The 25,698-nt window shown below is 37.6% G+C and overlaps 1 protein-coding gene across 1 annotated transcript in view; it reads left to right on the plus strand.

Moving 5' to 3' along the window:
- MALRD1 (MAM and LDL receptor class A domain containing 1) overlaps positions 1-8,711 on the plus strand; it is a 296,114-nt gene extending 287,403 nt beyond the window's left edge. The window contains exons 39-41 of the mRNA XM_041122748.1: positions 5,849-5,924; positions 7,587-7,643; positions 8,376-8,711. Coding sequence (XP_040978682.1) covers positions 5,849-5,924; positions 7,587-7,643; positions 8,376-8,504 — 262 coding nt within the window. The 3' untranslated portion in view covers positions 8,505-8,711. The remainder of the gene's footprint in view (positions 1-5,848; positions 5,925-7,586; positions 7,644-8,375) is intronic.
- The last annotated feature ends 16,987 nt before the right edge of the window (positions 8,712-25,698 follow it).

The following is a 25,698-nucleotide window of genomic DNA, read 5'->3' on the forward strand; positions in this document are numbered from 1 at the left end:
AAACAACCCGCCACATGGCTTGGCAGCAGTATACTTCATTACCACAATGGCATTCAGATATGCAAGCTACTTCCCAGCTCCCAGCTGGGGATATGTGAAACTTTTGTATAGGAATCCCAAATCAGAGGAAGCTTCTAAGTTTCTCATTCCTATTCATGCTCCAGAGATGACGTTTTCTAGTCCAGAAGGGAAGGCTGCCAGTTACTCCACTCCTTCAGTGGCATCTGTCTTTATTGACCAAATAGAAGCAAAGCTTCATTTTAGCTTCCATTTTATTGCAGCTGCCTTCTCATGCTTCATTCTACTTTAAAAAGTGAGAATGTGAAAAGTGAGTGACTTCCCGCCCAGCTAAGCTATGCTTCTTTGCTATTGCCTCCAAAGCAGTCAAAGTCCCTGGATCCTTTCAGTTTGTTTCTTTCCTATTCTTGATCTGTGCCATCAGCTGCAATGCTAATGTACCACAGCTGTTATCAGTCCTGTCAGTCATAATGAACATAGAACATTAAATTTTCCAAAGTGCATCAGTAATCTATCTTGCCACACAGGCAACAAAGTGAAAAACTGAGGTGCTCTGAGAAAATATTTTAAAATGATAGAAAATCATGGGAAAACAGGACACAGAGGCCATTTTTTAGCCTGCCACAGGACAGACTCAATTGTATCACTTCTCGGTTTGCACTTGAAGACCTCTAGCAACATGAATTTGATGGCATCCTCAGGCAATCCTGGCACCCTAGGTAGAAAGAAAGTTTACTGTTGGAAAGTTTTTTTCTAACTGCTGATATGTCTGTTTACAATTTAAGTTCATTCCTATTCACCATGGACAAGAAAAGATTATTCCCTTCCTCCTTGCAAAAAGCTTTTTATGTACTTGAAGGCAGTTGTCATGCCTCCGTACAGGCTGCTTTCTTTAGGCTAAACAAGCTCAGTGCTTTCAGCCTTTCTTCATGGTTAAGGTTTTCTTACAATTATGATGATTCCCAGTTGCTGTTGCCAGGATTTTCTCCAATTAGAGCATACGCTTCTGGAGGTCTGGTGTGGAGGAATGGATAGTGTATTTCAGGGGAGGCTCTCCAAGCAGATCTGAAGGACTGTCAGAGGTCATTGCTGGTTATGCCTCTGTTCCTGTATCCCAAACTGATATACAGAATGACAATAGAATTACATTCATTGAACCATTTTCAGCTTGTGAACTGGGAGACAGGTACTGTTCTTGTAGAATGAAAGAAAAAGACACAGTTTTATGAGAAAAAGAAAAACAAACTAGGAAGCAGCAGCCACAACTGTTGTTTGGGAGTTACTATCCAAATCCATTCCTTCTTCTGTAGAATATTTTTTTTCTGAAGGATGAAACCGAGTGCTATCATCAGAAGTCTTCAGTTTTTCTGAAACATGTATCTCTCAACAACCACACATAGAAAAGGTTGCAAAGAAACAAGAGGTGACATGCTGAAACAGAGCAAATCTCTTGGTCTATAGCCTTAAAGATCACCAAGATGAAAGATGCAAAGGACTGATTTAAAAAATAAATAAATAATTAGGTTTCCAAAAGTGACTCAAAGGGTACAAAGTGCAGACCTAGGAAGCCCAGACAGCATATTAACAGCCTAATCAAGCATCCAAGTGAATTGTAGATAATTCTAAATGCAGCTTTTGGAAAGTCTACCCTCCTTGCATCACACCTCCTGTTTCTTCTGTGGGATGTGCAAAATATAGCCTACTTCTACAAAACTAAATTTAGTGTAAAAGGCTTTATAAATGTTTTGGATATTGAGATCATGAGTTATAGTTTCTGTTTAGAACAGAAGCTTTAGAACATATATAAATAATTCTTTTAAGGGATTATTTTAATCAGTAGCTTAATTGTAATTGAATCTTTGGTCCACTAGGATTTTGTCATTATTGTTATGGACCTGATGATAAACATGCGTCTAGTACTGTATTTCGTACAAATGTGAGTACTGACTAAAAGAAATATTTGATTTTTCATTGAAAGGTACATTGAAAAGTACAAAATTCTGACCTATTGCATCCAAACAAATGAAATCTGGATACTTTAATTTTCCATTAAAAAGCATGATGTTACTCAGTAGTCCCTTTATACACTGGCGGGTTTTTTGTGGAGTGTACAAATTCCTCCCATCTCTGTGAAGTTGTAGTGGAGCAACCTATGACAAGGCAGTAGTTTTTGCTACTAAAGAATGCAGATGAGCTTAGCAAAGCTATGACCCATGTGACCTCATCCCAAGATGATTAATCCTCTACTTTCCTATTGTGGTATTTCTGGTTATGTTAGAAAACCCAGTTCTCTCTGAGCTGCCTTACGCACATGTTTGAGTCTTTTTTTTTTTTTTTTTTTCCCCTAAACCATCCTATGCTTGACATTTTTAACCCTAATCGTTCCTTGCTTGGTACAGTCTTCTGAACTTGACATTTATGGGTTTTCTTCATAAATGAGACTTATAAACATTTCACATTGATTAATTGTTCTGGACCATAATTTTTGTGAGTGATGTATTACCCTTGCTCTTACTGTACAATGGTAACACATACATAACTTTCTCCCCATCACGAGACCTTGTGATGGGCATATTGCTCTTTACTGTAGCAATAAGCTATCATTTACTAGCAGGGCCATGTTTCATTTATGTCAAGTAACAGCAAGCACTGCAAGAATGAGCTTAAATCAAGTCACTGCAATACATTTATTTAAACTGCCCAGTCAAGCAGTTTAAAATTAGGGTGTAAACTAGTGACCAGGTGGCAACACTCACCCCACTGATTAATACTGCATTTTTATGCTTTCCTCAGCAGTATCTATATTGGTGACAGAGTACTGGAGTGGGCATACCATTGCTTTGCTCTAATAAGGAAAGCTTTGAATTTCTAATTAACTAAAAATCTAATGTGTTGTGTTTACTTCTAGGGATGTATGCACAACATGTAAAGTAATGTGAATGTGTCATCTCAGTTCCCAAGCACAGACTACTTCAGGCAGTTACCACCTCATCCAACTGATGGATTATAGCACTTCTGTAAACAAGTGATCTAAGTTTTCACTTGTATATTCTTTAAGGTCTTTTAAGTCATTCAAAATTTCAGAAATTTTTAAGGATAATTATTGGTATCCCTTAGAAAGAATTGTTTTCTACAGTCACAAACAGGGTGTAACCATATATATGTTTGTATAAATACATTCACATATATGCATCTATGTGTATATATGTGCAACATATACGTTACACGTAAGGTAATATATTCAAGGTGACTTCCAAAGCCTTGCTTTTGCAAAAAGGTTCCTAAGAACAGAATAGAACTTAAGAAAGCTTACTCTTCACTTTGCCTAAATCTGGGGTGCATAAATTCAACCAGTGCTCATATTTTGGGCCATAAAATTCCCACAGTCCCTAAGGTTAGGTGCCCCACTACATATGCTCTTCATGATTCAGACCTAAAGTAGAGGGACACTTGAAATCTTCTAGACAACCTGAGCAAGACTCAATTTTCATGCTTGAGAAAACCACGCACACGTAGACAGGACCAATTTCAGCACTAAACACAGCAACCACAGACACGCTGTTGAAGAACTCAGCCAGCACTCTCTTCGGTGCCCACAGTTTGGCACAGTATCCTGCTGGTTAGTTATCGTCCTCACAGAGGAAGCTGGAGATCTGTGTTCAGCATCCTTCCTGCTCTCAGGACAGACCAAAGTACTCAGCGTGTTCTTGTCCAAATAAGCAATATATACAACTTGCACAAATTGCTTAAGTTCAATGGGGGAGTGGGGGATGAAAGAGAATCAGACCCATCCCTATCCTTACAATTTCCTATTGGCACATTAAATATGGTTCCACTGTGAATTGTGTGACTTGTGTTGCCCTTTGGAAGTGTCTCCACTGATTGTAAGCAGAATTGATGTGCTTAATTCTGTATCATGCTGTTAGGCCATACAGTTGGTTTGCGAAGTCTAAATGAGACACCAAAATTAAGGCATGCAAATCTGACCCTTTGGGCACTAGTTTAGAAGCAGAGCCAAGTTCCTTGAAAACTTATCTGAGTTTGCTTCTGGCCTCAGGTTTTGTGAGCCATGGTGTGATTTCAGAGTAAAAAATCAATTCTTTGTACATTTTGTGGACCTTATTCAGGTGGATTAGCGTGTGAATATACGCTTAGGAGGCATATAAATAATGTAATATAATATAGCTTCACTAAACTAACTAAAAGCATCAGAATATCATGATTTATTATGGTTAAGATCAAATGAACAAATCAACAGGTTCAAATATTCAGCTCTCCACATTGCTGTGTCAAGTAATCAAACTGAATTATGAGACTGGCATTAGAAGGAATTACTTTCTGGCAGTCTTGTTGTGAAAGATTTTAAGGAGACATGTCTGTTTTAGTCTAAAACCCAGACTTAGATTCTTGCACTCATTTAACTCATAAGGCAATATATTTCTGTAGCCTATCTGTGCCTTCCTCCGAAGCATCCGTTATGATTTTAGTTCTTTGCAAAAGAAATCAGGCGGTGTGTCTCCCCTGTGGCTCTTGCTGAGGAACAACAGCTTCCCTTCCCAACATCTCCATCAGCTGTGTTTCTGTGACTGCTCTTGTCCCCTCAGTCCTGCCTGCCACAGTAACACAGAACCTGCCTATCAGTTCCTAGGGAGACACTGCTTAAACCCTCTGTAGGAGCAGCTTTGGAATAGAAACACTTTTTAATACAAGAAAATCCATCTCTCAATCATTGAGATTGCATATTAGCTTTAGGAACTTTTAATTTTAGAATACTGTACAAACACATCTTTCTATGTACACAAAGGCATGTATATGGTCTTAGTCATAAACACATTAGTGAAAAAAAAACAACTAAATGCATCTCTTCAAAAGCAAAGACTAAAAAAAAGTGTGCTTCTGCTTCATTCTTCAGTAATTTTAACTAATTCAGCTGTTGTTTTTTACATGGCAGTGGAACACTTTTGATAATTTCAAGCATTGTGGAATATTAGCAACCAGTCATCTCTATGGAATAAAAATTTAGATGTAGGCAGAAAGTTCCATCCCCAAATATCCTTTGCTTTTGCAGAATTAACGGGATTAACTGCACAGGTGATAAGTGCTTCCAAAATAAAGGAATATGTGAAGGTCTCTGTCAAACTTCTAGCTGAGGTAGCGGACATGAGACCCATAATTAGTAAAATTTGTCCTTTTCATCTGTTATAAATTGCTTAAGGCATTGTGTTCATTCATGAAACCTTTGCATTCCAATAACTTCAGTGATTCTTCAAACATTTCTGGTTTTGTAGCAAAAGGTATGGGGAGCTTCTATAGCTTTAAAACTAATTCTGATTATTTTGACCTAAAATGCAAGTTGTTTCTTAATTCTTGGAGAAAAGAGTTCTTACAACAATTGAATAACTAACATGTTCTTGAACTCGGAGCCTAAGACCGATGTAAATTACTGAATTGCTAGTGTGACAGTAGCAATACACAGAACATGATCTCATCACATGTAAACAAATTATAGCAATGCAACTTCTTAGCTAATATCATGTTTTATTTAATGTATAGCACTGTACCTGCATTTTATGAATACCGAATATCTCTATGCATATCCAAAAGAATATATATTTTTAACAGCAACAAAAGAAAAAATTTTATTTTAACCTACACACCACTTACGCAGAACTTTGGTTTAATTTCATTCATTTCATTAGAGGTCAGTCGGAAATATATTTAGCCATCTATATTTTTTGACTCAAGTCTTTTCAGCCTGAAACTGTTTAGTTCTTTGACAACCTGTGTGATATTGTGGGTGGTTTTGTTGTTGTTTGCTTGACTTATCAAGGAAACTGGAGGAAACCGCTAATGGTTCTTTTGCCAACCCATTGTACGAAAACCTTAGCTCATCTGGAAAAGTAAAGGTCAGTAGCAATAGCTGCTTCTATACATTCAGAAGAATGTGAGGCTGTAGTCCTCAAATAAGTTTTCCATTAAAACAAACCGTGTAATCCCTCACTGAATGCTTATTTAATAAAAGAAGTAAGAATTAAAAATTGCTGCAGCACTCAGATCAGTTCCAGTGCATTTTCCAAACATCAGCAGATTTGAAATCAGCTCAGTTTTGAGAACATCTTGATGTTTATAACTAATACTGACTGTGGGCTGCTGAATCTGAGAAAAAAAAGAGTTTTGGATTAAATATTTAGCCTGACATATAGAAGAAAAAGCTCATTAGAACTTGTCTCCTTTTGCTTCTGGAAAAAAAATACAAAGCAAAGACCCAACAACAAAAAAACACCACCACAACAAAAACAAAATGCATGATTCGGCACCCAAGTTGCCTCTGCACACTCACTTGACTTTAATGACATAGTTTATACCACTTCCCAATACCTTAAATGTGCTTTACTATTCCCTTCACTGTAAAATTCACCTTGACACTGAACAAACACTTGGTCACACATTTCCCTAATACCATTTGTTGATCATAATTAAGAGACTGCTAGAGTAACAAGGAAGTTTGTGAATAAAATATATATCTAAAAGTGAACATATTGCAGCAAAAGATTTCAAGGCAAGATTTAATTATCAAATTATAGTGGTAGCCAAAATTTATGTTTTACATTTAACAAGAGAAATATGATTGACTTAAAATGCAGCTGTCTCTGCTATTTGATTTATCATTGAAAATAATACAGAAAAAACACCTTGGAGCTAAAAGGAGCAAAAAAAAGAATGTTTAAAACATCCTTCCTGCACTCATTTTGATACTACCTTTATTAGCATTGAAAGAACTAGGCTTGGTTTGAAATAGAAAATAAAACTTCCTTGTCCCTTCCGAAGTCAGTAATATAAGATTCTACTGCAGCTTTGAATAGGATTAACTATGACATGCCATTTACTTTCTTTAAAAGGTTCCTTACACCTGATTTTAGAGACATTAGATCAAATTAATTCACTTACAGGTTGGGGTTTGTGAGAGCTCCAAGCTGGAAGCGTTCCCATCACAATCATGTCCAATTTATCAGGACATTTTTATTTTAGTTAAAATAGATTTCTGACAGGCTTCGTTTAATAGCAAGTTGAAAAGCAGAAGCACAGTGTCAGGAGAGACATTTTCATAGAAGACAGCCCCAGGCACTGTGATTGAAGTCCAGTGCTGTACCAGATTTTCCTCTGTTTTCTTTAAGATTGGGAAAATATGTGTTTTCACTAATTCTTCCTTTAAAAGGGAAAACAAGAGGTATTAGTTTTCTCTGACTCTGATGAGCCCCAAATCTGAATGGTGTATCACCAATCAAAAGATATGGTAAAACATGAGCAACAGCTCTTATCTCCAGCTGAATACCCACAAGTTACATACTTGCAGATGTCTGTAAGTTTCGTAAGGAACAATTCTCCCTGGACCTTTGTGAACACCGAAACCATGCGGGCTTAGCGCTGCCACACACTTGCTTATAATATTGCCTCGTAGTTTTGGATCCATAGAGAGCATTATTCAGCCAGCCACATGGAAGGATATTTTTGAAATATTGTTTGCAGCTCGCTAAAAATATTCTGAAGCAGTTTTTTTCTTTTTATAGTCTCCTGGGTATGCCACCTCACCTGTTGTTCAAATCAGTGTTTCTCCATGGCATGAGGTATGTAATAACACATTTCTCTTCTAAAGTAGGGTATGTGTTGGGCTATTAGATAAAATTCATTTGCAGAGGAAAGGGAAAAAGGTCACTTAAAGTGAATGGTATATTGCTACTAATAATGTTAGCACTTCTGGAAATCTGAGAAAGACAACCAGGGTTGGATTGGCTGACAAGGACCTCGTAATAGCAATTTCATTAATGCTGCTTACGGTAGCTATGTGTTACACCATACAGTAGTTCAGCACCTTCCAGTAAGACAGATGCTGAAGAAAATGTTTAGAACTACAGAAGTCCTCACCTGAAGAGTTCATATTATCTCTTTTCTCATACATTCCTCATTCAAGAAAATTAGAACCAGTCATTTAAATTACAATACCATGTACCAAAATTAGTGACCCACTGCAATTACACTGCTGTACACAGATTGTCCCAAAATAATACTGTGTATGTATTAAAGCAAGAGCTCTGGAGTCAAGTAAAACAAAGGTGGGCATGGATACAGAAGGTTAAATGACTTGATTAGGTGTATGTGGTGGACAATGGTTTCAGTGGAGCTACGCTAATTTTTATCAGCTGAAAATCTGGTCTAAAAAGTTTAGAGATTTTATAGTTTGCTTTGAACTTAACATCTTATGTTACTTCTGTAATGAGTCTACAGCCATTCATATGTCCATTCTAACAAATGAATTGAATGACTTGCTTTTTAAATTTCGTTTATGTTTTTTGTTTTAGTATCTGTTTAATGAAGATGTGAATGCTACTTCTTTTCCAAATCCTCTCTATGGTGAAGCACCAGAAGACATGGAGAAATTATGCAGTTCCTTGAAAACAGACAAAAACCAGGATCAATATTGCTTGTAACTCTTTGCCTGAAGATTTTTTCTAAAATCTGAAAGTATGTCATGATACCGTAGCATTTGCAATATGAATGAATAACTCTTTGCAGAATAACTCTTTTATTAAAATAATTATGTTCAGAAAGTAACTTTATATAAAAAATGGAATCCATACATAAGTAAAACATATATATATATATAGTCTTCTGTCATTTCTATTGGTGCAGAAAGAGATTGGTAACTATAATTATGAATTCATTTTACATTTGTACAGTTCAAATTCCAGCACGTTAATAAAATGTTTAATCAAATCCAGATTCTTGAGGTTTGGGAATCATAATTCTATGTCTATTATTTGAGAAATGATGACTTAAATATTTCTGTAATTTTGCATTAGAAAGGGATTTTAAAAGGCTATTTTAGCATTCTGAGGGGCAGAAGCAAAAGAAAAGTCTTTGTATAATTAGAAACATATCAAGCTAAATCAAAGATGGTCATGAATCATGGATTTGTATATCAGATCAGCGTGTGATTCATCAATGTGACATACTGGTATGTACATTTATTTTTTAAAAATATGTTTATTATTAACCTCGATAACCATATCTGACCAAATTCCCTTCTGGTCAGCTCTACAGTGCTTACCACAGCGCTACTGATAAATTTAGCTTTGTGGTTGACAGAGGGTGGAAGCTAGCATGTTCAGGAAACAGTATTTCTGCTGAATAGGTTGGCCTCCCACAGAGCTGAAACTTATGTCATCCCATGCCTACATGAGAAAGATATTGGGGGGCACTTCTGGATTGCCTCCTGATTTTGAGTGTCATCCTCTATGATACCAGGCATAGCTTGTAATAGTGTTTACACTTTAAATAACCTGACAATATGTCACCTTCCATAATGCCTACTTGAATTATATGGTCATTTTTAGCTTGAAGGCTTAAGTGTTCCTGCTGTGCTTGTGTTTCCCTCCCTTACTGTATTTCCACAGCCTACTTAGTTTGAAACCCATTGGAAAGTTTCAAAGATACTAAACACCTACAAATTTCATAAAAACAGACATCTGGATAGTAGACATTATCTCTGTTAATAACTTCATTCAGGGAAAGCTGAAATGCTTGACATTTATAAGACTTCCGAGACTCCAGACAGAAAAGCATGTTGAAGCCTGGCTTCATTCCATCATGCACAGGACTGCTTGGTTTGGGTTTGGTTTGGTTTGGTTTTTCTTTCACTTTTTCTTAATAGCATAACAGTAGTCCATATCCTTCTACCTGGGGCCACAGAACTACTTTCTGACTTAGGTTTTCTTATCTGACTGGCATGTTGTTTCATGGGTATCAGAAGTAACAAGGCATGATTCCCACAGATGTTTGTCCATCATTCTCTCCATACCTTTCTGGCAATATGCTCATAAGTGCCTCTCTGCTGCATTGTAAAACCTCCAATTTCTCTTTCACCTCTCTTCTGTAATCCACTGTAGTATCCTCAGTTCTTCCCCAAGCTCCACAGCCTACCCCAAAACTTTCTCTCTTCAGCTTGTTTCCCTGACATGTCCTTAGCTACAAACCGAAAAAGAAGCATCATTCGCTGTCTGGCCCAGAGCTACACGTGCTGAGCATCTGCTGTACGTTTGGCTGGTGGGCCGGTTGGCAGCACAGGTGACAAATTCACACTGCAACTTGTCCTCCTCTGTGCCCTGAATTTGTACAGCTGTCTCTTGACCCACTGCTACTTTAATGAAGCTGCTCAGAGCTTCATGTCTTCCACACACACACACCTGCCTTAATGCCAAGCTTAGTTGGAAATTACCAAATGTTATTCATGGAGGTTTTAAATAAGGAACTGTGACAAGGGGATCACACATGCTCTTTTCTTTCTGAAGCAAGGTTAGTAAGACAAAAACATAGAATTTGCTTACTATACTTGCACTTGTTGACACACAGAGAATACACTTGAACCAGCAAAATACCAAGTGCCTCCAGCACCTGAACTCTGGTATTTTGACAAATCTGAGATGATTGATCTCCACATTATAAACAGGCATCGAACATTCCTACAAGGTCAAGCCCATGTAGTCAAATTCTCATTTATTCTGCAATGGACTAGCACAGCTTTCAGAATGTCATTAAATACCAAAAAATGCTGATTATGCCATAGTCCTTAAATCTCTAATCATTGTGTCACACTATGTATATCTGTAAAAAACTGCAATAATGAAAAGGATAAAATTAATAGTGGTAGAATTTTATCACATTCTCCCTTATGAAACAATATACATTTATTTTACTATTCAGGGTACTCATATTTTAATGTCCTAAATAGAAGCATATGATTATAAAGGATTATTGTAAAAGAACTCAAAGAATATCATATTTCTCATCAGTAACTATTTCCTGAGAGAACTGTGACTCTTCTGGATTATCTCTGAAGTAAGGTAGGCCTTTCACCAGAATAATTTTCCACTTTTATAATTGATAGAATGTTTTTAAAGAAAGCGTTAAAAATCAGACTTTTCATCTTCCTGAACTTTAATCATTTTTTACTGTTCTTATTTCACCAAGAACAAAATATTTACTTATATTCACTGTATGGTTATTGTCTCTTGCCTAACAGATGACTCACAACAGCCCCAGACTGAAATGCTTCAGACAAAAATTATACTTTTTATTTCATTTTCTGAAACTTTTCAGTGCTTTGAACCAAAGCAGTAGAATTCATATTTTCAGCCATCCTTGCCACAATTCCAATTTCAAAATCTAAAGAATATGACAGGAAAAAAAGACTGTTAAATCTTTCTACATATGTTTCTTACTTCTCCCAATTAATACTAGCCCTTGACTAAATAGCCTCTGTAAGCTTATGTTGTTATTGTCAAGTAGTAAATATGAATTGTTTCCAAGGGGCGTGTTTTCTGGGAATAAATTAGAAGATGGATACTCTATACAGATGATGAATACTGTACTTAGCCTAGTTTAAACATGTTTGTACATTAATGATCCAAGGTAACAGCAGAAATGAATTACAAGACAAAACTTCTATCAAAACCTAATACCACCTGCAGTGTGCTCTTCTCAGAGTTGTTTCACCTCCCAAAATCTCACAGTCATAAAGAATGCAGGCAAGCAAGTCTCTTGCTTTTGGCTAATCTGCATTTCAAAACAAGACATAGTTCTGGTACATATCAGCAACCATGTTTCACACACAGATAGCCAGATCCTTATCTTAGAAAGGGTCATTGTATTTACAGCTTGTTCCAATACTTGCCTCGACATCAGCCACTGGCCACTACTCTGTGATTTTGGAAGAGGTGGAGAAGAGGAGAAGGATCTTATCTTCTGTTTAAAAAACTTTAAGTACAACATGTGGCTGCGTGCCCTCCTTCTTGCCAATACCGAGGGGCTCAGGCCTTGCGCAGTGCTTCCCTTTGGGCTCATCGGTTACACTATTGCAGCTGAACCGGTGCTTTGTACTGCTGCCCCGTTTCTGCATATATTCCTGCATCTGCTGGCCATTACAATTGAGATGCCCATGGATGTAGTCCAGGTGCTTTGTGATGGCGGCTTTCTCTCATCCTTGCCATTTCACCAGCAACAGACTGATCAGAGTGAAGATGATAAAATTGATCAACCACATGATCTAATTTTGAAGTTATTCTGGCTTTGAGCTGGAGGATGGCTTAGATGTCATCCAGAAGTCCTTTCTGACCTAAATGTTTTTATAGTTCTATGATTCCATGGTGTTGGTGGCACCCAGTTCCTCCTTGACAACATTGTCCTGATTCAGTTCTCACTCCAACTTGTGCCATGCAGGTGCATGTTTGCTGAGGTCATTCTGAAGCCAAGAGTATCCTCAGCTCTCCCTTACAATTTCTTTATTATTTGCTCAGCTGTGGTTGAGCCCTCTGGCACAGCTTTTGACTTTTTCCATCACCTGTTTCTGTATCTGACACAGCTGGAGATAGGCTCTTGGATTAGTTAGAGCCTTGATCTGATCTGCTGCATCTTAATTGGACTTGCTGTCATATATGAACACCAGAGCCACCTAGAGAATGCCCACTCTTAGTAGCCATCAAGTTCTAAGTGTTCAATTAATCTTGTCCTCAGGCAGATGCCTACCCTAGAGTGCGGTAAATGGAATTCTTGCACCTCCTAATTCTTTCTGTTGACTGTAAAGACAGTCTAGACATGATGTCTGCAATGAAGATGTCCAGATTTAACAATATGAACCCATTCATACTGTCTTAGTTAATTCCAAATTTCATTAATGTATGTATGTGACATGGAGAGTCTCACAGATAATCCTCCTTACAAATGTACATACAAATGCTCTCTTATACACAGACATTTTCCAGATGTCTCTCTTTTTGTACAAACCAGACAAAAAGAGCTTAATGTGTACATATAACATGCAGTAATGCATCTGTCAAAACCTGACATCTTCTGTCTTTCATTTTCAGTTTGTGTAGGGGAAGAGAGGGAGAAGTAGGTGGGGAGAATTCATATATAAGTTAACAAAAATGGAAGTTCATAAACACCAAAGTAGAAAAATCTATTGACGGCTGTATTGCTCCATGTAGATTACAGCACGTGAGAAGTCAGGCATCTGACACGCAACACGATTCTTCTCTGCTAAGTGCTGTTTTTCAGTCATTTACTTTCCAAGGTACCAGTCAGTTACTATGACTTGTGGATAGGAAATTGTTCTCCACTGTGTGGGGATGAAGAAGTAAAAAATGCAGCAAAGGAAGGAAAGACTGTACTAAGAACATGTGTAGTAACATCATTCCAAACTGTTCCTACGCTATTACCACTTCATTGCTTGTAGCTCTTATACTGTAGCCCCGTTTTATTTGAAAGCAGCTATGGCCATAATGTGCATGTTCCTGCAGCAGCCAACCACAGATCTTCAAAAATGCCAAGCAAGTTAATATTCATATTTGGATTTTAATTCACCATCTGCAGCTATAATCATTCTTAGGAACATATTCCATGCTCAAAAAAATAGGTGTGCCTTTCTAATATGTGACAACTAAGATACGGTAAACTATAGAGCATATTAATCTTGGTGGGTTTGCATTTTACTTTCATGAGGGTACTCAAGGTGACTTTTAAAGGTGGGGGGAAGGGAATACCTTCCCAAAATATATATATATATACCAAAATATAACCTTAATCACACCAGGAATTTGCAGTATATTTACTCTTCAATTATAAAACCACTTTTTTTTGCCCTCATCTTAATATGGCCAAAGAACAACATAGTGTTCAGCCTAGAAGAGGATCCAAGAACAAAAAGCTTGACCTGGGTGTTCAAGTGGTGAGAATGGGATGTAGCAGCTGGAGTAGCTTGTGATGTGACAATTAATTTCTTGCAGTCCCCTTGCCCTCCACGGATCACAAGCTAAAATATGTCTCCCAACATTGGTTCCAACTACTAGAAAGAATTTTCCATTCTGATAGTTCAATGAATTCTTAAATCTATACCTATCCTTTTGATCATTTCTTCACAAAAACAGTTCATTTGTCCTTTTATTTATGAACGCTGTCAAATTTTTATGCTTTGGAGAAAAGCTGGTCAAGTTCAGGGAAATGTTTAGGCAGCAAGATGAAGTCAGAAAAAGTTATCAGCTAGAGGGGAGGGTGGGTATTCTACTTTTCCAATGAAAATGTGAGTCTCTGAGGTGAGTCAGCAAGGCATGCTCAACTGGGTTAAACGGGTTTAACAGGGAGAAATGAGCACAAATTATTCATGGGAATTCTTTAATCTTCTGTGTAATTATGTGATCATTCCCAGAACAAAGACTTTGATCATAACGGGAGGAAAAAGTCAGTTCACACACAGCACAATGATTAGCATACAGCTATGGAGAACAAAAAAAAAAAAAAAGTTATAATCTAGTGCTGTAATATTTTCTGCATCTTTTGAAAGTTTGGGATGCTAAGCCTAAATAATTTAAAGGTAATTATAAGTAAGCCTTTTTTTTTCTCAAAAGAAAGCTGTTTTCATTTTGTTCTTCATTTTAGTCTTTAATTTTGAGCCCTACTTCTTCAAGTAACTCTTTTTTATCAACCACTTAATGCAGGTCATAAAACAGTATAATTCTGTAACAAGTATTTTACGATGTATACAGTATGTGAATTTGTAAAGCTTCAGTCAACAATATTATGGTTTTGGTATTTAAGGCTTAGAATACAATTGACCGAGCAGTAGGGTATATTTATGTTAGAAACATGTTATATCAACAACATTAACATTAGTAATCTATTTGGTATTCACATGGACATGTTAGCAAGAAGTGGACATTAATAAGCACTACATTACAGTTGGTCTCCAATGAAACTGTGTATTACAGCTACCTTAGTAGTTAAAGTATTCAACTTGATTCATGTAACGTGTTGTCAGGGAATTAATAATGCTTTGCTTCTTTTAGTAAAAAGGGGCTGTATTCATTGTAACAACATGATTAATCATGTAATAAATTAACTCAAGGAGGTAAGTAGGACTCTCAGGGTTATGCACTGCCCTGAGCTTATATGCAAAATTGCTACTGACACCAAGCAAATCAAAAGGATAAAGGAATATACACCTAGGAATATACTCCTAGATATATACTCCTATACCAATCTAGAATATCTGGAAGACAAAAAGGATTAAATTACTCTGCAGTTTCTGTTTAGCTGTTTTAGTCTGCAGGTGGTTTCTCTAGACACCCTTGAGAAAATTCAGTGGCCAAAGGATGCTTGGGTTGAAAAGTTCTGATAATTCATATAACTTCCTTTGCATATGTTAACCAATCAACTTTTAAAGGAGTAGTGTTGCTGCATTTTAGCAACACTTCAACTGCTACTTTAATCCACTCTAAAATCTCCCTATTTTACTAGATTTGTGAACCTTCTCTTGAAGATCTCTTTCTCACAGGTGACAGTTTTGAAAGGCAGAATTGATACATTTGGATTCACTCTCCTTTTATTTTCCTGTTTCTATGCCTTTGTATTTCACTTTAACTTTTCTACCAAAAAGTAAATACATGGGAAATCATATTCAGTTCAACTTCAACAAAACTATCTTGGAATATATGGGGTAGAATGGTGAGAGGCAATACAGAGAATTAATCTCAGTAAATATTCAACATACTAAGGTATCTAGGGATCAAGTTTTTTATTTTCACATTTGTGTCCTGTCCATGGCCCATTTCCTACTTACAGATAAAAATCAAATAATAAACTAACATGTTCCTTCTTTAAGTTCACTGCACATTATCCAAAGAAAATTCTTAAGGCATTTAACTGGAAGAGGAAAAGAAAAACAAAAACAAACCAATTCTGATGAAAAATTGTGTTTTGCAATATTGGTGGGAATTCTTGAAAAAATCTCCAGTAGAAAGTTTCTGCATTAAATGTTGCCTATAAGAAGGGACATGTGGGCTCACTCCTTATATTTAGCTTGTCATCCTCCTATAAACAGCAATTAAACTCACTCACCACCTCATACATTCCTTCAAAGCTCTCTGGAAATGAAACTAAAACATAAGTGGTACCCGGTGCATACCATACAGAGATCTCAGACTGATGTACAACTTTTTGTCTCAAACTGAAAATATAATTTGCAGATATGATTATTTACATAGAATCTTACAAGACGAAATATAAAATCTCTCACTGAAGGGGTCACACGGATAGTTTTGATTTCTTTTACCATGGTACTGATTAATCAAGTTGTACATATGTGTTATTTTAAATTAAGTTAAGTTTGCATTACATTCTTTAACCTGACACAAATTAATCATATATCTATAAACATATACTAGCTGCCATGAAGAAAGGCAAGCAACACATGTACATCTCTGGACCTCTGCACCTTCAGAGAATATGCTTTTGGCTGGACTTTACCTTTCCTGTGCCAATGAGCTGTTTATTTCAACTTTCAATCTTTCCATCGTTTTCAGCCTTTCAATCTTCATATCTGCTTTTTTTTCCCTCTTCTTTCCTATCCTCTTTCACTGATCATTCAACCTTTCACTTACTTTCTCTCCTACATGAAAGGGAAATGGATTTTTGAACAAATGACATTTGTTTCAATCATGCTGGTTAAGTTATACTTATCCTCTATACTGTCTCTAACATATATTGGATTGCAAATTCCTCAAGGCTTTCTTGGTCCTCAGGCACTACTATGTTGATTATCATGAATAATGTCACCTGATTTTCAAGAGTTTCAATTGTCTATAAATCTTACTGAAGCCAATGCGAACTGCAGTCCTGGGACCTCAAGAAATTCCAGACACACTAGGAAACTCTTATTTAACAGCCATAATTTGGATTGAAAGTCCTAATTTCAAGCACCTTGCTTTCAATGTTTTAAATTGTCACTTATATTTTGCTTTATCCTTGTCCCATTGTCATTTCTCATAGAAGAGGCTTGCGTCATTACATCAAATCATTTCCAGACAGTTCAAAACCATGTTGTAGGAACTGTACCTAAAACATACCATCACAGACATTGGAAGCATTACTGTTCTCCATTACCCTATGCTGTCTTGTGACACCATGAGGGCAATGAATGCTGTGCACTGCCTGATGTTTGAGAGGGTACAGCTGTGGGGAAGGAAGACCATCAGATGACTTAGTGGAGAAGTGTAGCCAGCAAAATGAGTGGTTGGCTGCTGTTGGGAGAGACATAGTTTGCAGAGACAGGAATGAGGACAGATTGCTTTGGTTTTGTCTTTACTCTTTTAAAATAGCCTAACCTGTGTGAAAGTATGGCCAAAGGATCAGCAGTGTTCCAAGGATCTACAGTACTATACTACTTAAAAATTTGTTTAATGAGTGTTTTAACTAGTACATTCAAATTCCTTGAGAAACATTTGAGAAAAGAGAAGAAATAGTCTCCTTACTTAAGAGAAGTTCTTTTTCTTTTAACCTTTTTTCTCTACTTGGCTTCAAGTTTCATGACACATTCTGACCCTAACAATACGTGAATAGTGAACTCATATTGGTATGTCTATTTTACATTATAAAATTATTAACTACAGAACTGCAGTGCACGACAAAGATACATCACACACTTTTCCATTTACATTATGTTAAAATAGTAAGTTATGTAGGATTCAAGAACAGACTTACAGGGGGAGCCTGTATATCAGAAAAATATATTTTGTCTTTCTCTGACACCCATGTGACACATTTAATACACTGCCAGCACTGTAAATCACACAGACAGCCTTTTCTATTTAACAAAGAAATATTGCTATTCTAGTATAGCTGTACTTTTTTTGGTGATGGCACTTGCTACTTTATGCAGCAGTCAACAGAACTCTGTATCAAAATAGATCATTGTATAAGCAGAAAGCAAATGTGCAAGTTTTCAATTGCAAAACCACTTCAGCTGCAGTACAGACACAACAATACTTGCTTTCAATAGCTAAGGGAAAAAACAGATTAATAGGCATAGCAGTCAAATTGCTGTAACTTTCAATCCAATAAAGCACTGGCAAACTGCCCAAAGGAAATGCCCAAAATATTTGATCTGAGCTATGATGGTTGAAGGACAGTGTACTGCACATTGGGAACTTTTAACCTTAACAATCATGATTTAATTTAGAAAGGAGAAAAAGACATCACTATTGCTAAAGATACTTTGTCCAGTAGCAAAATTTAGGCTGCGATGCTTTATAGGAGATATTCTATTTGTATATGTTTAACAACTCCCTGTGAAATTCTTTCTTTTAGCAATGTCCTCAGAATCTAAACTTTAAAGGAGCTGATTTTAATTGCCATACATGCATAATATATAATTATCTTCTGTTCTTGTTTATATTTATGCATTTTATGTATTATAAATAAACTTTTTACAAAATCTGTATTTTCCATTATATTTAGGGGTGTGTGTTAAATGTAATTTTAAGGGGTAGCCTAATGAAAAGAAATATTGTTTGACTAGTATTTATTTAAAGTTATTTTCTGTTATGCTTTTTGTTATGACCTAACATTTTCTATATATTTTTTTTAGTGGAAAGTAACGCTGCACATTGTTGATGCTAAACACTAATGGCAGCCCTTAAAAAACAACAGAAATAGATCCTGAAGTTATGGGCAACTTGTAATTATACATTCAATGATCCAGTTCGTAGTGCACTTCTGCACAGCGTATTTGTGATTGATCAAACAAGAATAGGTATACTAGTTCTGAAGCTAACACAAAGACGCCAGTGAATCATCTTATCAAGACTTCCCTCAGTCACATTCCAACAAAGTATATAGCTCGTGCTTCATTTTAAACACGTCAGTAATTCCAGAGCAGTCCCATCAAAATCAAGGTTATACAAATGGTTTAAGACAAGCATGACCATCATTTTTTTGTGTGATTATAGTAATCATGAGTTGTCAAAAAAGCTGTTTCGAAAATACATCATATCCTACTTGATGATAACATGATATGGATATTCTTAGGTGGGACTAATTTTGCCAAAATTTTAATATGCTTTCTCAGAAACACAAAATTCTGAACTGTTCTTATATGAAATTAGCTTTTTCTAAGTAGTAATAGATAAATATTGACTAGCCTAACTGAATCCCCTAAAAGTTGGAATGCCTATCAGCTTCTTTTTAATATCCAGAAAATGGTGATAAACACAAGTTTTAGTTATGAAGTGAGAGACATAACTACAGTAAATAACAAAATTCAGACCCGTTCTGTGCAAGGGGAAAATTAAGTGAAGTTTTTAAGCACATATTTAACTTTTAAGTATCTGCTGAAAGTAGTTCCTTAAGCTTTACTGGAATACATCCTTAAATTTCATTGCTGTAATTTACTTCTTAACTGCCTTAGGCACTAAAGGTCTGAGCAGGTAAAGCAGCACTCCTTAAATGTTTCAAGACTGAGTAGTTTTTTCCTTTTCCATAATTGTTACCGTCACCTTCATACAGCTCACAAACCTAAACATCCCCACTTCGGCCAGTGGTCCTCTATCACTTTGTGTGTACCTTGCTTGTGGGAGTCAGCGTGGACTACCTGGGTTGTTGTGTCCTAGCATGCCTTGTGCAATCTAACACCACAAATGCTGCTCTCTAGCTTCTCTAAAGGACTCCTCTTGCAGCTTCAGTGGCCTCAGAAACCCCCTTCCACCTCTTTTCCTTCCTCATAACTATCCCTTGCCCTTGTGCACAGAGAGGTCTTCCCCTCAACACAGCCCCACAGCTGCATCCATCTGAACCCTAGAGTCTCTGCTTCTGCAGGAGGAAGGAGCAGGGTGCTTATGTGGGGCTGCTGCTCAGCCCAAGCCCAGCTTGGAGAGGGAACAAAGCAAGGGAAACGAGAGCAGAGCCCAAACAGCTACAGCCACGAGATGATCCATGATCTTCTCCTATCCCACTCACTAAAAGCAAATGTGACACTATTTAACTAGCAAAGAAGAGAAATGCCCAGCTACCAAAGAACCTAAATCTTCTTCAGCTTTGAAAACAGTATTACATTTGTGATAAGCCTTTTTAGTTTTACAGATGGAAATTAGAATTAATAATTACTGGAACTGACAAAACAGATATTTTCCCTGGGTAACATACTTTGATCCCTGCACTCTGCTACAGGCTCTTGGTTAGGGAGTTTGGTGAAAAAAATCAGATATTCTGCATTAACTTTTAAACATGTCATAACCATTTTGAGATCTTACATGAATCACCAGAATATCCAAAAGCTTCTTCATCTTTATTAGATGGTCCGTCCCTAATGAAACTGTCTGGTAGGCAGTCAGTAGTTGAGGTTCAGTTTAAATGTGGTAATTGAGGCAGAGTCCAAGGTCTGGATCTCCGCCCCCCTTCCAGCTGCAAGGATTTACGTGTATACAGTGGAACACAAGAATTCAGATTACTTTATCCAAGCAAACAAAGCCAAATATCCTGCCTGAGACCTGTGACAAGTTTAGTCTCTTGTTTAATTCACAAAGTCTCCCCGCCCCAGTCTGGTGACCAGATCACACCGAACATCTTCTCATGCAAGGGTGAAACATACTCCAATATGTATGTTCACAAATATGGGCAGGACAATTAACTGGTAGATAGTGCACTTCTCTCAGAATAGTAAGATATGGATTCCTAGGCTATGTTATTCTCCTGGGGGGGGGGGGGGGGGGGGGGGGGGAACCAGCTGTCAAACCTGTATCTACAGTTTTTCAGAAAAGTACATAGGCAAGGGCAAGCTATATATGCTCTCCACAAATTCTCTTGCACACATTTTTAGAGTGAATGAGAGATTCACTGCCAGAGAACCAGAAGCAAGAGATCCCTGCATAGGGGGCTTGATTTCTGGTTCTTATCCTTCATGTATTTTCATCACTGATCCCTTGAAAGAAAATGCATGTCTTCTCAGGAGCCAAGATCAGACTCCAAGACCCAGTCCCCATCACAGATTTGAAGGGAATGAGCTTGTTAACCAAAAACAGTGCTAGGAAGGGGCTTTGATGCTGTGAACCCCAATTTTACCATTTAGGTTTGCAGGGAAGTATGTGGCCAAGTGCTGGAAGGTTCTGGATGGCCCTTTCTCCTCAGGACTTCTCAGGTGGTGGCTTGACTGCTTCTCCTGAGTGTGCTGCCTGGTGGGAAGCATCTTCCTCTGCACCTAGCTTACTTTATTTACTTTATAGGGAGAGTTGGTTGGTGACTTCCCCCACACCTTCCCCAGAGCAGTGCCTCACTCACTGCATACCCTGCTCCACTGGAACACTGCTCAGGAGTCTGCACCACAGGCACTTGTCCAAGCCCACAGAAGAAGCACACTGGGCTTAAGGAGTTGAATCAGGGCACCCCATCTTCCAGGCTAGTGATTGACAAGCTTTTTCTCTCATTTTCAAGCAGTCTCGGGTCCTGATGGAACTGGCCATGTGCTAGGGGCTGTACGTGCTACATGGTGAAGCAGAGACCACGGTGCTTTTCTCTGGCTCCTTTGAGCCTAGCACCTGCTGAAGACCACAGACCAGGAAGAGACCACTTCCCCTTGGTTCTCATAGTTTATAAAACTGCTGTCCTCAGCTAATATCATCAACAGATACAGCTGAACAAAGATTTAGCTTCATAGTAATAAATGATAAAGGATTCCCCCCCACACCCCCCAAAGCTTTGAAACTTAAAGGTGCAAGCATCTTTGTTGCTAGAATAAATAACAAGTAGCCTGTACAAGGATGCTACCACCTGGAAATGAGAATCCAGACAACACAATGTATACTTGTCTACATCTTTCCCGTTAGCAGAGACTGGATGTGCAGAGTGCCTTACTATGCAGGGTTAATTCAACCTATCATATAAAATCCACCAAATTCTGGACTGCTTATTTGTGTCTGTAGAGATTAAAGATCTGTCTATCCTCAGAGCAGACAAGACTATATTTGGCATCTGGATATATATTTTTAAAATGCAGTTTGAGATACTGTGCTAGCAATATTTCTAATAGAAGATTTTATTACAGTATCTAAAAAATTCCTTTATTCACCTTCAGTCCTGAGCACTCAGACATTTTCTTATTTTTTTATTCTTGTGCTGTACATTATTTGATAAAGGGGAGGAGGGGATTGCAACCTAATTACATGTTCCTGTATAAGGAACAATGTTCAGCACCAGTTTTCTATTATATAGTTCCCCCCAAATGGTACATTTTGGGTCCTTATTAAAACTGAAATAAGTCTGCATGTACCCAGAGTAAAGATTATTTGTTTCATTGACAGGTATTTTCTTCTTGTTCTGTTTCTAAACTTAGAATACACACACATAAGAACTCACACAGATAAACACAAATTTGCACGTTTTATACATTTTAAAATGCAATTACTTTCCTGACAGCTTTTTTAATACATAATCAATTCAGAGCCAAGATCTGGGGAAATTGTTTTGTTTTCATAACCACAGCAATCAATCAAAAAGTAGAATGAGATCTTTTAGCATTGATATTTCTGAGCAATGGTCAAAAAAAAAAAAAGATAGTTGAGATTTTCTTCAACAAATATCTTTACCACACCATTCTCCCTGAAAGTCAAACACATTTCTTTGTGAGCTGCAGATGTAGGAAGATGGTTACATCTGATTTCAAGAAATGTCTACTGAGACCAATACCAATACAGGTCAATCACATGATGTCACTTTAAGATCTCTATTCTTGCTACCTTCATAATTTCAGCCACAGATAGGCCTTTATGCAGATTATAATTGAGATGGTGTAACTTTTCAGCCTGTTCTTATCTGACAATAAGAAACTTCTTCCCCCAGTTACACCAGCTGGAACTACCAAAGACTGTGATGAAAAATACACACTTCACACTACAGCAGTCACCTGGAAAGGGTTAATAATACCCCAATCCGCTCTCCTCCCCCTTCGTCCCCCTTATTCCTCCACCGAGCAGCTAATGAGGGATAGCTGCTATTAAAGAGGACAAATCAGCTTGTACAAAGGTGATGGATGAAAATACTACAGGTGTGTCTGGAGTAGCCTGGTGGGGAAAGCAGCCTTGCCCATGGCAGGAGGCGTCAGCAAGCTGACACAGGTTGCAGCCTGCAAGAGAGGATGAGCCTGGATTTCCCTGCAAAAGGGGAAATAGTGGTTCTGAGATTACAGAAATGATAATGCAGGACTATTTCATCCTCAATTTGATGTTACTCAGAGGTGGGTGATACATGCTGTATGTAGGGGTAGTGGGGGGGACTGCTGCGCAGACACTATGGGGCAGGTCTTAGACATGGATGTTGACTTTTGGCACCCTATCCTGAGATTAAAAAAAAGTGTGATTAGATTGAAATGGGGCTTTTAATTTATTTTTTTTAACAATAAAATGTTCAATTCATTTTTTTCCTCTTTTTCATCTCAGAACTCTTTCTTCAACTTCTTCTTTTCCAAAAGAAAACCAATTCTGTAATGCCATACCACACTGGTCCCCAGGGCTAGGCCAAATACTGCTGTCAGTTGTAGCAATGAAGCCATTGGGGAATGATGGCCCCAGGGAGGCATCACCTGAAGTAAGAAGAGCAGAATCTTGCCTTCTGTGTCTGTGGTGACATTTGTTTTTACTTGGATAGCTTTTATGACAGGGTTTACATTTTTTTTGCTAATGTGTAATAAAACACTTTTGCTGGGGTTGGTTTAATTTTCAAAGCTTTAGAAAAATCAATTTGTTTCTTTGTACTCAGTATATTGGAGTTGAAAACCGTAATGTACTATTACTTCAGGGTCACTGCTTAACTTCTGTTGACCCTCTCGCCCATGAATATTTCCTGGAGTTTATTATTACAATCTATTTCCTGGGGGTTTTTATGCATAAACTTACATTTCTTGTTCTTAAGTAACCACTATCTGGGTCTTTAAGAGCAATGATTGATTTTAGGGCAAAACCGATTCACCGCATGCAGGAACACAAAATCCATGAGACACTTCTCGTGAATACTCACATTCTCCTCTTTGTACTGCAAAGATTTTGAGAGGGGTGTGAGAGATGTGGATGTTTCAGATGGAGCAATGTACAACAGGGAAAGAAAAAACGCAGTGCATAGAGCATATAGGAAACATTGACAAACATTATTCTGTCCTTTGGGGCAATTCTGAGTTAAATACCTGCTATTGTATATCACAGCTCCTTCAACCAGGAGGAGGAAGACAGAGACAGTGCCAAAATCCCAGTTAAGTTTTTGGCAAACACTTTGTCTGACAAATTACTGGAAATATTAAACTTTTTTCAGTACAGGGAGGTCTTTAAGAGCCACTTAAAGTATTGCAAGTGGATTCGAGAGTAGCATTAAAGGCAAACCAGGATTCTTCTTGTAACTGTCCAGGAAATGATTGGCCAGTGGAGTTGCTTCCTTACAGGCAGCCATCAACAGAGATAAGGACAGCATGTTACCCTGCTTACGTGTGTTGTTAAAGTGCCATATCTAGATTTTTTGACAGATAGCCATATTATTATAGTTACCACAAGACAACTAAGTAATAAGATTTCTGTCTGAATATATGTATGTCTATATTCACCTAATGGATCTCTTACACCATGCTCAAAACATCAAACTCTCCTCATCAACAAGAAGCATCAACAAGACTTCTAATACCTCCTACTAGAAAAATCATTTTTTTTATATCAATGCAATATATATAATGGATGACATGCCATTTCACTGTTGTTATCCAGTTTGGATGCTCTGTAACAGTATTTCTTATGATCTTAGCATCTCTGTGTTTTCCAGGTTATAGCAATATAATGATGCTGTGTTAGTCACACTGCTGATTCTCACTCTACTTATCAAAGCAGCCTTTAGATAACTTCCAGATGAGACATGACAGTGGATAATCCATTATCCTCTTTGCTGGTTCTTTTGTCTTCTGAACAAAGAATTTGATTCAAATTATTAAGCTGATTCCAAGATGTAGCAGTTAGGACTAGCATTTTGAAAATTCTTTTTCCATGCTTGAATGGAATGAATGAGCCTCTTCTACTTGCTCTAGGGAGAGAGGGCAATGTGTGGAGAGAGAGATGAATAATGACCTGATTTAGTAGAGGAAAACTGCTGTAGGGAGAGATAATATTATGGGAACAAATAAAAAAACCAAAGCAGGGAAGCTGAATACTACTTGAGGAAGGTGGGGAAAAAGTTTTAATAATCTTGCTCTTTGCTTGAATATCACAGGATAAAAAAAAAAGTATCAAGACATCCTCAGCGTATGACCTGCAGCTTGATAGACCGCAGGTCACCCAGGTTCTGAAGTGTGGGAGCAGCACCATCTATTGCACGGCCGTCCTTACCAACGTGGTGTCAGACCTCGTAGCCTCCCCTGCGTGGCCCTCCCAACAGCTTTGTAAGGTAAGGACAGGGTATTTTCTTGATTCAGGCGGGGGGATCTGCTTTCCTGGTGTCTCGCAAAAAGCCATTGATAAGGCAAGAACTGAGCCCCATTCTTCTGAATGGCAAGCTCGTGCTGTAACTTCTGGCTCTGTCCCCTCTCCTACTAAGAAGTCTCACCTGCTTGAGAACCTTAGTAAATCAGGCTAACGAGACCACTTGTAACTATCTCTCTTCCCACTAATCTTAGGGAATGTATTTACCCTTACTTTCACATGTATGAGCTATGCTGTCTTTCAATTACAATTGCACTACATTTTGCAGGCACTAGAAAAACTGAATGTTTGTATTGGGAAAACATGTTTTCTAGAGTTGCAGGTAGAAAGTAAGACAAAGGAAATTTATATAGGGAAG

This window comes from Aquila chrysaetos, chromosome 3 (genome assembly GCF_900496995.4).
Source record: "Aquila chrysaetos chrysaetos chromosome 3, bAquChr1.4, whole genome shotgun sequence".
In the NCBI taxonomy this organism is placed as follows: domain Eukaryota; kingdom Metazoa; phylum Chordata; class Aves; order Accipitriformes; family Accipitridae; genus Aquila; species Aquila chrysaetos.